This window comes from Scyliorhinus torazame, chromosome 21, assembly GCF_047496885.1.
Source record: "Scyliorhinus torazame isolate Kashiwa2021f chromosome 21, sScyTor2.1, whole genome shotgun sequence".
Taxonomy (NCBI): Eukaryota; Metazoa; Chordata; class Chondrichthyes; order Carcharhiniformes; family Scyliorhinidae; genus Scyliorhinus; species Scyliorhinus torazame.
This window is the reverse complement of record NC_092727.1, coordinates 8,450,113-8,467,367: the sequence shown is the minus strand read 5'-3', so window position 1 is coordinate 8,467,367 and position 17,255 is coordinate 8,450,113. Positions and strand designations below refer to the sequence as shown.

Genomic DNA, 17,255 nt, shown 5'->3' with positions numbered 1-17,255 from the left:
TGATTCCCCTTAGGAGATGACCAATGGAATGCCGGGAAAGCCTTTTCCCATTTCCCCAGGAGGAGCAAAAACACACATGCCCAGAGACATAACTCAAGTTTCACTTTTGATGCACTTTCTGGTTTACAATTTCTTATTGTTCATCCTATATACACACTCTCAGTACCTGTGAAAACCCAGGTGTAAGGCGAACTGAGTCAAGATTAAATTCTCCGTGACCAGGTTGTACGTTTGAGCGAAAGATGGTTCCAGTCCCTGAGGTATTGGGATCAAACAGGTCTCCTTGTCCAAGCCTGAGGTGAAGAAATAAAAAAACCTTCATTAAAAAATAGATGTTCCTTTAAAAAAAAAAAAAATCCTAAAATACAACCCTTTGCAGGAATATAACAGCATTTACACAACTGCTCTATATGCTTAAAATATCATGACCTAGGAATTCAATGAGGCTACGTCTGATTCACAGGCATTAAAATTGGCACTGAGGAGTCCAGCAGGAAATCTACATGCATGCAGCTTGCTATACTGGTCTCAAAAGATGCGCCCAAGAGTTACGCCTCAAAGAGTTATTAGATGCAAATAAGATGTCTAATGCCTCTGATACGAACAGGGTTTGCCCTGTATGGAGTCTGATGCTTATCAGTGTGGAGCCAGGACTGCAGGTGCGTTCTTGCCTCTTGGTTCCACATTAAAACCACAGGATATTGTCTGCCACCACCCAACCCACCTCCTCGCTCCCAGAAATTGCTATTTTGACCAACCACCCGTAACTAAGTGCGAAAAGTTATGCTGCTGAATACAGCAGCTATTTGCACAGATGACCCGATCCTCTGACAAAATGCCCGAGCTCTTTGTTTTGGTCACGTGAAAGGGAGAATACAGCAGCTATTTGCACAAACGACCCGACCCGCCGGCGAAATGCCCGAGCTTTTTGTTTTGGTCACATGGAAGGGAGAATTGGCCGGCACACAGAACTAGAGGTCAGATCAGAACTATGTATGCTGATCCATTAACCACCTCATTTCTTTTGCTGCATACAAATATTAAATATAAATTTCTTCCAGCGATGGCACTGTTTTCATTTGGGTCGCTCAATCTTTCAAATGCCAACACTGGAGAATCCCAGAGTGTGCCAATGTTTGCATGGGATCTGTTGCAGTATGACAACATTCATGGAGGCTTTCCCAAAATGGGAAAAATCTGAAAACCACTGAAACAATCGGCTACATTTTTTAAAGTCAAAATTGACTCATGCCTTTGACAAAGACCACAGTGTGAACTATGAACATCAGGTGGGGCAGTGCAACTCCACCAGGGAACTCATTTATCACTAACTGATATAGTTTTTAATTCCATGCTATCGATTGCAAGTCTGTTGATTTCAACAGAGACAGCTAGAGATATTTTAACAACAAAAGTAGTACGGTGAATCAAGCGTTTGTGCAAGATCAGATACTGATGTCAACCAATTGCCCTGAAAAACGGGACAGCTAAAAGCAACAGTCATCCATTTACTGCTCAGCCCACACCTTTGATATGCACGTTTCTGCTTTTCCGTTCCTCTTCATTCAAATCTTTCAAGCTACAATAAGTAGGGTTGAAGGTCAGCAGCTTAGGAGACTTTGGTTTGCAGAAGGGTTGACAGAGTTTTAGCAAAGCAGCAGCAAGGTTCAAGAAGAAGGCGTCCGATGCGTACATTTGGAAGAAGAGCTCGGGCATCTGGTTGGCCCAGATTTTCGTCCGTCCTGAGTTGGCGTGGAGGCAGTTTCCGAGCCAGGAGAGGATACAATGTTTGGTATCCGGGGAAAGCTGGATGAGGTTCCGTAGAATCTGGTGGATTTTGTCATGCAATTGCGCCATGAACTGCAAAATGAAAGCAAGAACATTTTGAACATCTTTCCCAAAGATTATCATAGAATTTACAGTGCAGGAGGCTATTCGGCCCATCGAGTCTGCACCGGCTCTTGGAAAGAGCACCCTACCCAAGGTCAACACCTCCACCCAATCACCATAACCCAGTAACCCCACCCAACAAGTAGCACAAGTGGTTAGCACTGTGGCTTCACAGCGCCAGGGTCCCAGGTTCGATTCCCTGCTGGGTCACTGTCTGTGAGGAGTCTGCACGTTCTCCCAGTGTCTGCGTGGGTTTCCTCCGGGTGCTCCGGTTTCCTCCCACAGTCCAAAGACGTGCAGGTTAGGTGGATTGGCCATGCTAAATTGCCCTTAGTCTCCAAAATTGCCCTTAGTGTTTGGTGGGGTTACTGGGTTAAGGGAATAGGGTGGACGTGTGGGCTTGGGTAGGGTGCTCTATCCGAGAGCTGGTGCAGACTCGATGGGCCGAATGGCCTCCTTCTGCACTGTAAAATTCTGTGTAAAACACTAAGGGCAATTTGGACACTAAGGGCAATTTATCATGGCCAATCCACCTAACCTGCACATCTTTGGACTGTGGGAAGAAACCGGAGCATCCGGAGGAAACCCACGCACACACGGGGAGGATGTGCAGACTCCGCACAGACAGTGACCCAAGCCAGAATCGAACCTAGGACCCTGGAGCTGTGAAGCAATTGTGCTATCCACAATGCTACCGTGCTGCCTTAGATTGTGTAAACAAAAATACACCTGAAGCAACCTGTAGGAAAGCCAACACGTGATTGGTGGGGAAGCTGCCGTTGCACAATTTAATGTCCCAGGCAACAGTAAATTCTGGTGCGAATGGAATGACAACAAATAGATTGGAGACAAAGATTTAGAACAAAACATACATATAGATATTCAAGTCATGTATACAACAAGCATGACATTTATATAGGAATTGAGCCATCACCTACTGTATGGTCTTGATGAACGTACTGCAATACAAGTTATTTATTCAGTGCCTCATCACATCCTTGAGATGTCCCAAAGGACTTTAAAGCCAATGGACAATTTATTGCTGTTACCTAGGCAAGTGCGGCAGCGAACTTGCACAGCCCCACAAGGAGCAAATGAAAGAGAGGGAGTGATGCTAATTAGGAAACTATTGCAACTACTGCTCTTCTTCAAATTATGCCTTTTGAGCTGGTGGACGGGGCCTCAATTTAACATTCAGCAATGTAGCAGTCCCTCGCACTGAAGCGTCAACCCAGATTAGAAGCTCAAGCATATAGTGGGATTTGAACCCCAATCAGCTCATTTAAAGGCAAAATGTTACCAACTGAGCCACAGCTGATACCCAAGGGACAGTTAACATCAGATAAACAGACTTAAAAGCTGCTGCAGAAATTCTCAGCAGGTAGGACAGAGAAATTGAAATGGAGTTAAATCAATGATACAGAATAATCAGTGGCCAGCCATCAGTACATGGTTAGGATCAGGAGGGAGCCTGTCCAAGACAAAATAAAATTGAATTTTAAAAAGCGCTAAACTGTAACATCACAGCAAATTGAAGAAATGCTCAAGTGATGCATTTACATATTATCCAATTAAGGAACCCAATAATTACAGACCGAGAAGGCCTCATGTTCAAATCCAGTTTTCTTATCAGCTATCCAAACTTAGCAGTGCCGTGTATTAGAATTGACCTCAGATTGGGTCGAGTGGAAAGACGCATAAAATAACCTGAGCGTTCCAAGAACTTGATTGTCATACTACAACTTTGAATGTTGAGAGGGAGGTAGGAGGAGAGAAACTGAAGGCAACATTCTTTTACTGATGGGTTGGTTCTGAACATTTTGTATTGTGCATTATATTTGGGCCTTCCGCCAGCTAGAACATGATTGATCTTTACAGTCATGGATACAGCCCACCTATTCAGCATGAGACAGCGCACAACCATTCAGACTGGATGGATGGGGAGGAATATTACACAACATCACAGCCTGTCAAGAACACAACTTGTCCAAGGCCCACCTGGTGAATGTTTGCTTCTTGAATTTTGATCTCCTGAGGACTGGACCTCGAGGGATTCAAAAAGTACAAATGATTCTCCACCAATCCCGGAGTTTTCAGTAAACAGGACATGTTCATGACGGTTCCCAGCAGGGTCTGCTGATATTGGTTACCGTTTTTTGGATCCTTTGGTTCAATATGCTTCAAGAAAACCTGTTGAAGGAGATACTTGGCAATCATTTCATTGAAACTGAAGGTTTCAAAAAATGTGTGTGGAACTTAAATCTTCATCCTTGCGATGTAAATTTTATTTTTACACTTTTTCACAGGAAAACACCCTACACACATTAAGAGTAGAAATTCCCAGATGCATGGTACAGATAAATGGACTGAACCTCTACCTCGAACTTCTTTTCAAAAATCAGTTTTCTCTTCCTTGTCACCAATCAGTGAACCTGCTGGAAAGTGCACTTGTAAAATCTTGGGAAAGGTAAGATCATGACCAATGAAGATGCATCCCTAATATACAGCTTCGCATATAGCCTGAGCCATGCACCAGAGGACAATGAGCATCCAGGAAATCATTCTCCAATACAAATCAGACATTTCTGGAGAAGAGGGAGGAAAATATAGGGATGCTGATTCAAGGGCAGCTTTCCTCCCCATAGCCTGCTTGTTTGTTTTGTGAGGTTTTAATTGTGAGTCACTGATATATGGTAATGCTGGTTTAGCTCAGTGGGCTAGACAGCTGGTTTGTGATGCAGAACAAGGCCAGCAGCGCGGGTTCAATTCCCGTACCAGCTGAGAATTCTGAATTCTCCCTCCGTGTACCCGAACAGGCGCCGGAATGTGGCGACGAGGGGCTTTTCACAGTAACCTCATTGCAGTGTTAATGTAAACCTACTTGTGACAATAAAGATTATATATTTTAGAGAGTCATTTTCAAACTCTACCTTGCAGACATGGGAACCTGTAGTACTGCAAATCAGACATTTGGATGTGTGTGCTGAGCACAGCTTTCCATTCATTAAAGCTAATCAGAAAATAGTGCACAACTTGTATCCCACTTTCTGATCTGCATTCCCAGTGGACCAGGCTCCCAACAATAACAAAATAAAATTACGTCTTACGTTAGCTGTTTGGAGTCGCTTATCGATGATTGACAACAGCACACAGGGAACATTGTTTACACTAATTAGAGATGGATCTAATTCCTGGTCCAAAATGTCACAGTTTATGAGGATTAAACACAACTTAAAAGCACAAGAACAGCCACTCTATTGGCTGTGCTCAGATTTTGAGTTTAAGTTAGAACCCATTGTCATCTCGCTAACTTCAACCAGTTTATTTCAGGGGGTTTTACCTTCAGTAGTAGTGTAGGTAGGAGTGTCTAATGGCACTACAAGCAGCATTAGTACTTTGGCAGAAGAAACTAAGAATTTTTCTTCAGAGATTAAGACCTCACACCACAATGCATGGCTCCCATTGTCTTGTGACTATCCTGCTCGGTAAGGAGAGAGGTGAAGTTACGAGGCAACTGAGGAGTCGTCCACCTGGCTCGAATATGATTTTTTTTAAATTTGTTCATGGGACATGGGCGTCGCAGACGGTGCCATCATTTATTGCCCATCCCTAATTGCTCTTGAGGGGACAGTTAAGAGTAAACCACATTGCTGTGGGTCTGGAGTCACATGTAGGCCAAACCAGGTAAGGACGGCAGATTTCCTTCCCTAAAGGACATTAGTGAACCAGATGGGTTTTTATGACAATCGACAATGGTTTCACGGTCATCATTAGACTTTTAATTCCAGATTTTTATTTAATCCAAATTTCACCATCTGCAGTGACGGGATTTGAACCTGGGACCCCTGAGCGTTACTCTGGGTCTCTGGTTAACTAGTCCAGTGACAATCCCACTACAACTCCACCTTCGCCTCCCCACTTGATCCTCAGTTGATCTGATACCTGATCAAGCTGGTCCTCATTACACAGGATATCGCTGATGACTGGTAGATTAAACTGGATCAACAGTTCTCAAACTCTTCAAGCAAATGCTTAAATGGGAAGGGGGTGTATCATAAAGTTTACAAATGTTCTGTACTAATAAAGGTACGATTATGTTAGGCGAAGTCAAGTAGTATCCTTAAAGATACTTAACAGTTCCCAAACTTGGTCACTCGTCTATGTTATATGGGTTTTGCAGAGTAGAGTGACACACAAGCGTTATATTCCATACCGTACTATCAGAAGCTCTAGACGGATTTCCACACAAGGCAGACACCAAGTTAATCAGGGAGAAGTACCATAGCAGCTGACCTTATAAATCAGAGAATTATTTAGAAAATTCTTACCTGTGCCAGCTCAGGCTGTCGGGAGACATAAAGGAGAATGTCCAGGTAACCATATAGCATGATGTGGCAAAGGTCCAACTCCTTGATGCGCCGCAATAAAATGTCTAACACTGGAAACATGACTTCATTGAATGTCCGGACCTCTTCATCGGTCTTTAAGGTAGCTATCACATCATCCATAAATTCGGTAACATCTTCAAATTCTGTATAAGTAACAGAAAGATCACACTGTCTGTCGCATGGAAGATATAAAATATAGTAAATGATAAAGAAAAGTAAATGATAAAAATGAGTGAGCGGTACATAAACTGCAGAGTTTTTGTTTCACTGGTAAAGGCATTCTCGGCATTGACAGCAAAGATTTTCTTCATGCAAAAAGTGATTAGTACATGGAATAACTTTGGGATAAGATTGTGGAGGCAACACCTCTGGAATTATTTATAAAATAATTCAAAATTGTCATGGGGATGGGGAGAGGAGAGAGAAACTGCTGATTAATTTTGAGTCGATGAGCCAAATCGTCTTCCTCGTCCATACGTACTGTGATCTTTAAAGTATTACTTGGCCACGTTTAAATGGCATCAAATTAGTAAAGTAACAGCCATTTCTTGAAGAGTTTTAAATTATATTGTTAGTATAAGGTTTGAAGAGGAATCTACTTGCTCACTATGGCAATATAAGTTGTTTGGCCGGAATCTTGCCAAGAACTAATGTTACCACACCCTGGGCTAGTGTGCGGTCAATTCCAGCCCCCACTTGACCCAGAGTCACAACACAATTGAATTAACAAATAATTCTTAGAAAAATACCCAAAGTCTTTGCCCTTAGCTGCCTAATAATTACAGCCACCAGATTTGTAAATTTAAACACAATTAAGTTCATTAATAACAAGAACTATAATTGAATATTCAACAAATACAACAGGTTAACTATTATCTAATTCTTAACCCGCCCCACCCTCTACACACACACACACAAAGACAGACAAACTCAGAGAGGAGAAGAGGGGTAAAATGATAAGTGAAGGATGAGTCTTGTTTCAGATGCTTGTTTCTAGCACACATTCCTCAAACCAGGCTTTCAGGTTGAGATTTCCAATCTGTAATGGTTTTCACTGTAGATTCATTCAGGTTGCTGAAGTTTCAGAAATACAGCAGCTTTTCTGGAGAGAGGAGAGAAAGAGTGAGGAGAGAAAGAGAGAGAGGAGAGGATTGAAAGAGAGAGAGGAGAGGATTGAAAGAGAAAGAGGAGAGGATTGAAAGAGAGAGAGGAGAGGATTGAAAGAGAGAGAGGAGAGGATTGAAAGAGAGAGGGGAGAGGATCGAAAGAGAGAGAGGAGAGGATCAAAAGAGAGGGGGGGATAGGATAGAAAGAGAGCAGAGGATAGAAAGAAAGAGAGAGAGGAGAGGATAGAAAGAGAGAGAGAGGAGAGGATAGAAAGAGAGAGAGAGGAGAGGATAGAAAGAGAGAGAGGAGAGGATAGAAAGAGAGAGGATAGAAAGAGAGAGGATAGAAAGAGAGAGGATAGAAAGAGAGAGGATAGAAAGAGAGAGGATAGAAAGAGGGAAAGAGAAAGGAGAGAAAGAGGGAGAGGAGAGAAAGAGAGGAGAGGGAGAGGAGAGGAGAGGAGAAAGAGCGGTGAGGAAAGAGAGAGTAGAGAAAGAGGAGAGGAGAGAGGGGAGAAATAGAGAGAGAGAGAGAGAGGAGAGAAAGAGAGGAGAGAAAGAGAGAGGAGAGAGAGAGAGAGAGGAGAGGAGAGAAAGAGAGAGGAGGGAAAAAGAGAGAAGAAAAAGAAAGAGAGGAAAGAAGAGAGAGGAAACGAGAGAGAGAAGAGAAAGGAGAGGGGACAGAGAAGGGGAGAGAAAAGAGAGAGAACAGAGAGAGAGAAAAGACAGAGAGAGAAGAGAGGAGAGAGAACAGAGAGGAGAGAGAAAAGAGAATTCATTGGCCACCAGCCAACCAATCCCACCCCATCTCTCGGGTGCCACAAAGTCTGAGGTTTGCTGCTCGAAAACTGGCACCATATACTATGTTGCAACTTCTTGAATTCTTCATTTTCTCTGCTGTTTGACTGAAAGATACATGTCCATTAAGCATCCATGGATCAGAATGATAACGGCAAAAAAATAAAGAAAGGGAAATAAGGGAATCAACAGGAAGGGCACTTACACTAATGTAATCAAAACACGGCCATTGTTTAGGCCCATGCAAAGCCCAGGTTGCCAGATATTGGCACATAGGAACTCACAGCAAAACACAAACAACTTTTAAAGCTAGCATAACCAAATCACTGTCATTCCCTCCCCCATAGACCTGTACCTTCCTTAGCCGTAAATATCAAGGTTGCAATGGCTGCTGTATCAACCACTCATTGTGGCAAAACATTCTGTTATCCAGCAACCTACAGCATAAAGTAATGTATTACTTACTTACTAAAGATAATGTTTCAAGTAATAAAATGACCAGTTTTGAAGGACGTCATTCACCCACTAGATTGTGACTGCTGATCACTTCAACCATTCATTGGCTGTGAAGCACCTTAGGACATTGTCCTAACGTTGGGAAAGACACTGTACTGAAAATTCTTATTTCAAAATACAAATAGACCCCCCCCCCCCCCGATACATACTATGTAATTCAGTCCCATTCAGCATGTTGCAAACAAATATGCAAGTACAGAGAGATAATGGAATTATTTACTTACGTGGTCCACTTACTCCTTCAAGAAGCAAATCAACTACTTGTTCATAAATATTCTGATTGACGTAGATCTCGGGTGTCAGGAGGACCGTATGTGTGTTAGACACAGTCAGCACCTTACAACGAAGCGCATAAGTCAAAAGGTTTTCCGGGACCTTTGTAATCTGTTGAGAAAATATATTTCAGAGGAAGTCGAGCTTTCATAGGCAGGAGAGGATGATGAGAGAGAGCAGACAAAAAATAAAATCAACCAGGGGAACTGAGTAATTGTAGGACCCTCAGATGTACATACCTCTCCTTTTACTCTTTGAAAACAAGCAAATAGGTATCTAATAACATCCTTCTCTCCGGCATCTCGATCGGCTGACATATTAATAACATTCCCTGAAGTCATGGAGATCAAGCGAGGCCCAGGTTCTGGAAGCAGCATCCGAGTGAACAAAGCCTATTAGAAAAACCCAAGATTCATCATCAGTGACTACATAGATGTATTCAGGCCCCAATCCAAGTACACAATTCCAGGTCCAAGATCATTTCTCATTCACTCCCATTGTTCTCAATTCCCTAACCACAGGTTAAGGCAAAATGCTGATCCAAGCTCAATATATAACATGTTAAATATAGTCTGAACAGGTGCTGTCACTGTAGGACATGCTGCCAGTAGACAGGCAACTGAACTGTACTCTATGTCAACTACAGAACATTTTATGCTACAACCAGGACTCTCTACAAGTTGTAGCTTAACAGAAAAGCAAACATGCAAGTTTCTGCGCTAGAACCTAGTTAACCATTAATTTACTTCAATTAAAAAGTACAATTTGAAACCAAGTTTAAAACATAACTATGTTCTTCCATTTTAAGCTTCCCAAAGGCAATTAAGGATAGGCAATAAATGCTTGTCTTGCCAGCAATGCCCACATCCCGTGAATAAGCAAAAAGTTTTAAAAACAAAAGACTTGTTTTTACTAGTGCCTTCTCACAGCTCAAAGTATTTCAGAACAAAACTTGGGTCAAATGGATCATAAGTTACCTGAAACAGTTTATGGTCGAACAAAACCTGTTAAAAATTAATCAATACTTAAGAGTTCATTATCACTGGCTTAAGGTCCTGATCAGAGCACCGGATTGTTCTATTTTTGAATTGTAATGTGTGAATTTCTCGATCCAAGATCTAAATGCGTATAAGCAGAAAATGCATTCCAAGCAATTTTTCTTTTTCTTAAAGGAATTCAATTTGGAGAGCCGCCATGATACTTACAGACATAGGATGGCTGCCAATTGTCAAATTACAGATGTGAAAACATAAATTACAGAACAGAGTTATGAAGCACACATTTATGGCAAATGCAAATCTACATTGCAATAAGTTTTTGGCCTTGATTGACTCAGAGTTGAGGAAGTAAAATGTTTTATCCAGAAACTAGTTGTCCTTTAAGAAAAAAGTGGTGAGCAAATAAGTTGTCACTGTCCATCTATCTTGGAGGCCAAAGAGAGAATCAAACCCACACTGATGAGATACAAGACTTTGTTCATCATCAGCACTATTTTGTACAGGAGAGGCCAGAATGGGATCTAGCCTAAGAGCTCTTTGTTATAGAGAGATTTCCCAACAATTAGCACATTTACTTGGGAGAAACAGAGGCTCAGCTGGATACAGAATGAGAGAATGGTTACAGCATAGGAGGCAGCCATTCAACCTGGTGCACCTGTGCCAGCTCTTTACAAGAACTCACCTAGTTCCACTCTCTGCTGTTTCCCGGTAGCTTGCAAATTGTTTCACATCAGATAATTATCCAATTCTCCTTTGAAGGTCTCGACTGAATCTGCATTCCATCGAATCTGTCTCCATCAAAATCTCAGGCAGTGCATTCCAGATCCTAACCACACGCTGCATAAAATAGTTTTTTTTCTCCTGTAGCCATTGCTTCTTTTGCCAATTGCCTTAAATTGGTGTCCTCTGGTTCTCAACCTTTCTGCCAATGGGAACATTGTCCCTATCTATTCTGTCCGGACCACTCATGAATTTAAACACCTCCAGTCAAATATCCTCAATCTTTTTGCTCTATGGTTCTACGAACTGGAACCAGGGGAGTTCTTCTGTTGGGCACAGTACAACAACTAGCTGGTGGAGTTTAAAAATACAGGAATCAAAATAAAATAGGAAGTATACCCAATTTTTTTTAAAGTTAGGAGGGTGATCAAAATCTGAAAAAGATTACCAGCAGGGGTGGTAGAATATAAAACTATGGCAATTTTATTAAAAAATGATGAAGGAACTTTCTGTAGATATGGGGATACAGTGTATTTGTTCCAGAATCTCAGTTAGGAACCTAATGGAAGGTATGGAAGGGTACGCTAAATGGATGAATAAACTTTTGTAAAATGTTAACACATTTTTCTTTTAGTAATTGCTGCCCTAGGTGAGGTCAACTATTGTGGTAGAGGTCAAGAATCAAACTAGGGACTTTCTGGTCTGTTACCAAAAATACAACACTTCCACGGCGCTCTGTGTTTTATTGGTATACTACATTGCATAGTTTACACCGCAATTTCCCATTCTACAATGGATACAACTCATTGGAGGAATCTCTCAATCCTGATCATAATCTATACCTTCTCGTCAAATATTCCCAGCAATAAGAAATCATCTGGTGTATTTAAGGCTAGTTCAAAAAGCATAAGGTGAGCATGAGCCATCAGGACACATTATGTGCTAACCGTTTATTTTCCCTGCTGAAATTGTTACTAAAAAGAAACTAACAGATCACTGAATCATTACCAAAACAGATTTAATAGTCCCATGACCAGTAAATAATTTAGGCAGTGAATCAGTACATGAGCAATAATCTATACTTTTCTGGTGCCATCATTTTGTCCAGTTGAAGGATTCAAGGTGATACTCAAATGGTTTCATTTGGCCCAATTTTCTTGCCAAGGACTTATTTCTTGCAGGGTTCCACAGGCAATAGGTACCCTCTAACACTCAGTGAAATTCCATTTGTCATGTGAGTGATTATTAGCAGGCTATTTGCCCGTGGAAAACTTCAAAGTTAAATCAGATCATGTGCTCAGCTGGGCTCTCCCAGGGCACTGGACAACCATCAGGAGCAGAGCTTATGATTTCTCCTCTCAATCCCAGGGGCACAAAGGCAACTTGTAGTGTTCCTGCTGGACTGACTGAGATACAGACATACAAAATTGATGGGCAAGAAAAGGCCAGCTGGTCCACCAAGCCTGCAACACAGTCATCGGACCACCATGCATAAACATTTCATTCTCCCCACAGCCAATATCAGTTAATCCAGTCCAGATGTTTAGGTGCTACAAGCTCATGCTCTTCTGGATTGCATGGCTTAATACTACATCACACAGAGTTGCAATAGTTTAGGGCACAGCAGTATTCAGAAAACAACTTCCCAAGATAGAAAATAAAAACATACCTTCCAGGCAACAAAAAGAACGTCAACAGTTTTAAAATATTAGTACCTGTTCCACATTGCTCATGTCCAGCCAGTCCTGGCCATCCAGGTCAGTGGCCAGATCCTCCAAGAAAACACAGCGGTGTGGAATCCCATTCCCTCCCTTCAGACTGGGGTCACCTAGAAACACACCATCCAAAGTACCTCAACATAAATTCATCAACAGTCTGAGCTGAGCGACAGGCCTCAGATATTCTTCTTAGGTGAACATTAATGTTACAGTTTAATGCAAAGTGAGTGAAAATGGGAAAAAGTAGGAAACAGTGGGTAGCAGGAAGAGATTGTGAAGCATTGCAACAAATAATATAAATGAGCATTTGCAGGATCAAACAGGTAGAAGTGCAACAGGAAACGGCAATAAATTGCTCAGACTTTGTTCATTTGGAATAATTTTTCATTTAAAGACATTTTGTAAAGATGAATAAAACGTATTTTTAAAAATTTGATTGCTGCATTTCCCCAGTCATATAAGGAACCGTAAGAATCGCTAGGTGAAAGAAAATCTGAGGTTCATTTAGCTTACCTTCTACATAACGTGGTGGTTGCACGATACAATGATAATTGAGCTATTGACTAATAATAATCAAAGACAGACAGACAGACAGAGAGAAAGAAAGATGATGTCTGGCCGGGAAGGAAGCAAGATGAAACCAATGAAACAACCAAAGAAAATGAGCAAGGAAGTGAATGAGGATGATCTTGCTTTCAAACAGAAAAAGAGCAGAAAGTAGGAAAAGCCTGACGAGATGAAAGCTGCAGGTAAAGGACCACTTCGTATTGGAGTCATCAAAAAGTCAGGTAAGAAGTAACGAGCACAGGATGTCCAAAATGAACACAAGTCCACGTTGCACTACTATCTCCAGAGGGATTTGTTATTTTGCCTTTGTTATTTTCTGTTTTTTCTACCCTTTCCTGTAAATTGTATATTTGATTCAAACACAGATAAAGCTTTTTCCTGCTTAAAAACAAATCACCAACGATTAGTCAACAACAGACCAGTCAGGAGGTGAAGAAAGCCCTCGGTGATAAAGAACTCCAACAAAGTCATCAGGTTTACCCAAGCAAACTACATTTATCACATGCCATGCCCGATTCTTTTTAAAAAATAAACTGAGTTCAAAATAAGTCATGCAGACTAATTCTAGTGGAAGGATCAATGACCTGACATGTAAACCATCATTTCTCTCCCTACGGATGCTGCCTGACCTGCTGGGTATTTCCAACGTATTGTGCTTTTATTTTCAACTGACTTATGTACTGATTTCCATGCCTGCTTTAACTTTCCTGCAGCAGAAGGTGTTCTTCCCAAATGAGTAACCACGATGTCTGGTATTATTAAGGATACATTGTGAGGCATTGGTCCAGAAGTAGGCGCTGACAGCAATAATCAGCACACTGCCCAGGAACAAGGTGACAAACAAAGATATAGCTATCAAGAGAGACTGGATGGGCTGGGGTTAATTTCCTTGGCGCAGAGTAGGCTGAGAAGGGAACCTGATTGAGGTGTATAAAATTGAGCGGCAGAGGTATGGTGGATAGGAAGGAACTTTTCCCTTCAGCAGAGGGGTCAATAACCAGAGTTAAACGAATGGGCAGGGGGTTTAGAGGGGATGAGAGGAACAACCTTTTCACCCAGATGGTGGTTGGAATCTGGGACTCACTGTCTGAAAGAGTGGCAGAGATTGGAACCCTCTCAAAATTTAAGTAGTATTTAGATGAGAACTTGAAACACTGTAGCATACAAGGCTATGGGCCAAGTGCTAGAAAATGGGATTGGAATAGATAGGTGCTTGATGGCCGGATGTACACGATCGGTCAAAGGGCCTCTTTCCGTGCTGTAAAAACTCTGACTCCATAGAAAGAAACAAAATTAACCAGTAAGCCAAAATTTGGATCATTAGCTGGAGAATCAAGACAGTACGTAAGGCAGTGGGAGCATTCCCACAACTAATGCATTTAGTTTGGGCTTTAGGCTCATGAGCCTCTCAATCTTCAAAGCACACTGGTCCTATTGGTCTTGTTTCTGCAGCACAAGTGTCCCTAAACTAGCAAACACACAGAATGGAGTGTGAGAATGGAAAATATAGCGCCAATGCGGTAATAGATGCTCTTTAGAGGACTGGAGTTAAGGCAGATTGGGGGGGGGGGGGGGGGGGGGGGGGGGGGGGGGGAAGAGTGGAAGAGCTTTATGGGCAGCACAGTGGCATTGTGGATAGCACAATTGCTTCACAGCTCCAGGGTCCCAGGTTAGATTCCGGCTTGGGTCACTGTCTGTGCGGAGTCTGCTCATCCTCCCCGTGTTTGCGTGGGTTTCCTCCGGGTGCTCCGGTTTCCTCCCACAGTTCAAAGATGTGCAGGTTAGGTGGATTGGCCATGATAAATTGCTCTTAGTGTCCAAAATTGCCCTTAGTGTTGGGTGGGGTACTGGGTTATGGGGATAGGGTGGAGGTGTTGACCTTGGGTAGGGTGCTCTTTCCAAGGGCCGGTGCAGACTCGATGGGCCAAATGGCCTCCTTCTGCACTGTAAATTCTATGATAAATTCTACTCTATATTGAACCAACAATATAGCTATGCTAAAAACCTTTGATGTTGCCATTGCTGCGTGAAAGTGAAGTTGTTCCATTCTTCGGAATTAACATCCCTCACCTTGAGGAGCATAAAATTCATAAGAAAAATAATCCACTTGCTAGACACTCACTGTTGTCAAGTGTAATAAGGAAGATGCGCTGAAGCATGTGATTGATGTTGAGTTGTTCGCATATTTCCTTTTGAGAGCGAAATGCACGGTTGGCATCTGTAATAGAGTCATTGTCAATGCTCTCAATACTACTGATGTCTGAATCTTCACTGTCATAAACTTCTTCAGCAGATAATGGACATTCTGGGGAGTAACACACAAAGAACAACATAGGCAATCACACAAAGACTCAGTGTGCACTGAAAGATAAATAAATGTTCAGAGTTCCAACAACAGTTTGCACCTTTCCCAAGTTTGTTTCAGCTGACTTTAGCCATGGCAGATTTTTAAGTCTTGGCACTCTGTGGAGGGAAAACGCAATCAAATTCCTACTCAACTGTTGCTCAGTGATCCCTTCTGGAAAATGCGCATACAGATGTCTAGCAATCATCAGATCATACTTAGTTGTAGCCTCAGCCCAGAAGGCTACATTCTTCTCCCTCCTACAAGTACAAATTTGTTTCCCTTTATAGGGAAGCACTCAAAATAAGGCTGAGTGCCCTCCTACAGTCAGAGAAGTCTCACCTGTAATTACTCAGCCCTACATGGATGGATTTGCATAGACTGATCGTTTGGTTCATATAAACCTTGGCAGAAATTTGAGCTACCTCTGACAAAGAGCCAAAATAACTCAAAACATTAATTCTGCTTTTCTCTCCTCACATATGCTGCCAGACCTATGTTCTTCCAGTACCCTCTGTTCTTGTTTTAAATATTCATATCTAGCCATGAAATCTCAATATGATATACCTCTCAAACTCTTTTCATCCACCTAGTCCTTTCTGCTTTCACTTGTATCATTTACTTCTACTTTGTAAAATTCTTATTTGCATTTCTTCTGTACCAACAATCTCTCACAATCACCCAGAATATTGCACTTGACTGCTCTGTAATGTCCCATAGGCCCCATTTCTTGTCAGATTAGAATACAAGCACTTCACGATGTGCCACAGAATTTGGAGATTTCTTGGTAAATATCCCTCCTGGACCTAACCAATCTTGATCTCTGGTACTACTGAAACAAACAACTGCAGCCTTAATTTTCTGGGATCGACATCCCTCGCCCCTTGCTCAAATAGCTATTATTCATTACCATTATACGTCGTCAAATACAAAAGACAAGGACCACCACAAAGTCTGAACTTCTGGGCGGGAGTGGAGAAGCAGCCCCATCCCTTGATTTCCTGAAGACCTCTTCCAGCTTTTGCAGAATTTATTTTCCACAATGATGGAAAATCATTATCACAATCATCTAACTGCTGCTCTCCAGAAAAGCTGGAAGACTTTGTCCTTTCTCATAGCTTGCTGAAGGAACAGATACAGCTTCTCTTGCATCTTTCGACCACATTCTCGGTAAAATATTTTTGCTGTGAGGCAGAGGGTGATTGTTTATGAATGCCCTTATCTGGGCAAGTGGGCCCCGCTCCCTTTCTCAGTGCGTAAATACTTCTCGCTCTACCCACACTCCTCATATTGAGATCCCGGACTCCAAAATGAGATTTAAAATTCCACATGCAAGCTTTCAACTTTACTAAACTGTCACATACCCTCACCTGCCAATAAGCTGGGTGAAATGTTTGAATTTCTCCAACAAACATAACTTCAACTTTCAACGGTTGACTTGCAAACCAGTGGCTAGGTTAGAATTTCACTTTTCCTATCTTTTTTTAATCATGGGATGTGGGTGTCGCTGGCATTTAAGAATCAACTACATTGCAGTGTGTCTGCAGACACATGGGGGCCAGATTCTATTCCCTAGTAGCAGTTAGATGTTTGAGATAAGTGAACAAGATTGGTTTTTAGGACAATTGGAAATGGTTTCATGGTGACCATTACTGAAACTAGCTTTTCAATCCCAAATTATTAACTGAATTTGAATCCCACCAGCTGCTGTGCCCCAGATCATTAGCATGGGCCTCTGGATTACTAGTTCAGTGACAACACCATTATGCCACCACATTCTCCACTAACACTGGCCCATATGAAGCACAGCTTCTTCATCATTAGATTGTAAATCACTAAAAACATATGGTGATACTTCAAGGCACATGAGGTTTAATTGAAGAGTTGTGTGATGAGCGTTGGAATTTCAGACATATTCAATGTAGTTGGTGCAGTAA

At 41.9% G+C, this 17,255-nt stretch overlaps 1 protein-coding gene and 1 pseudogene across 2 annotated transcripts in view; one reads left to right on the top strand and one right to left on the bottom strand.

The window, feature by feature from the left end:
* The window catches only part of ube4a (ubiquitination factor E4A (UFD2 homolog, yeast)), a 64,877-nt gene that overhangs the window by 34,155 nt on the left and 13,467 nt on the right, over positions 1-17,255 (bottom strand). For both annotated transcript variants that reach the window (XM_072486446.1, XM_072486447.1), the window contains 8 exons: positions 15,097-15,279; positions 12,405-12,517; positions 9,211-9,363; positions 8,923-9,082; positions 6,219-6,421; positions 3,889-4,080; positions 1,527-1,860; positions 167-293 (listed from right to left, as the gene is read on the bottom strand). In XM_072486446.1, the coding sequence (XP_072342547.1) occupies positions 167-293; positions 1,527-1,860; positions 3,889-4,080; positions 6,219-6,421; positions 8,923-9,082; positions 9,211-9,363; positions 12,405-12,517; positions 15,097-15,279 (1,465 nt within the window). The remainder of the gene's footprint in view (positions 1-166; positions 294-1,526; positions 1,861-3,888; positions 4,081-6,218; positions 6,422-8,922; positions 9,083-9,210; positions 9,364-12,404; positions 12,518-15,096; positions 15,280-17,255) is intronic.
* On the top strand, positions 13,018-13,206 carry LOC140397944 (translation machinery-associated protein 7-like; annotated as a pseudogene).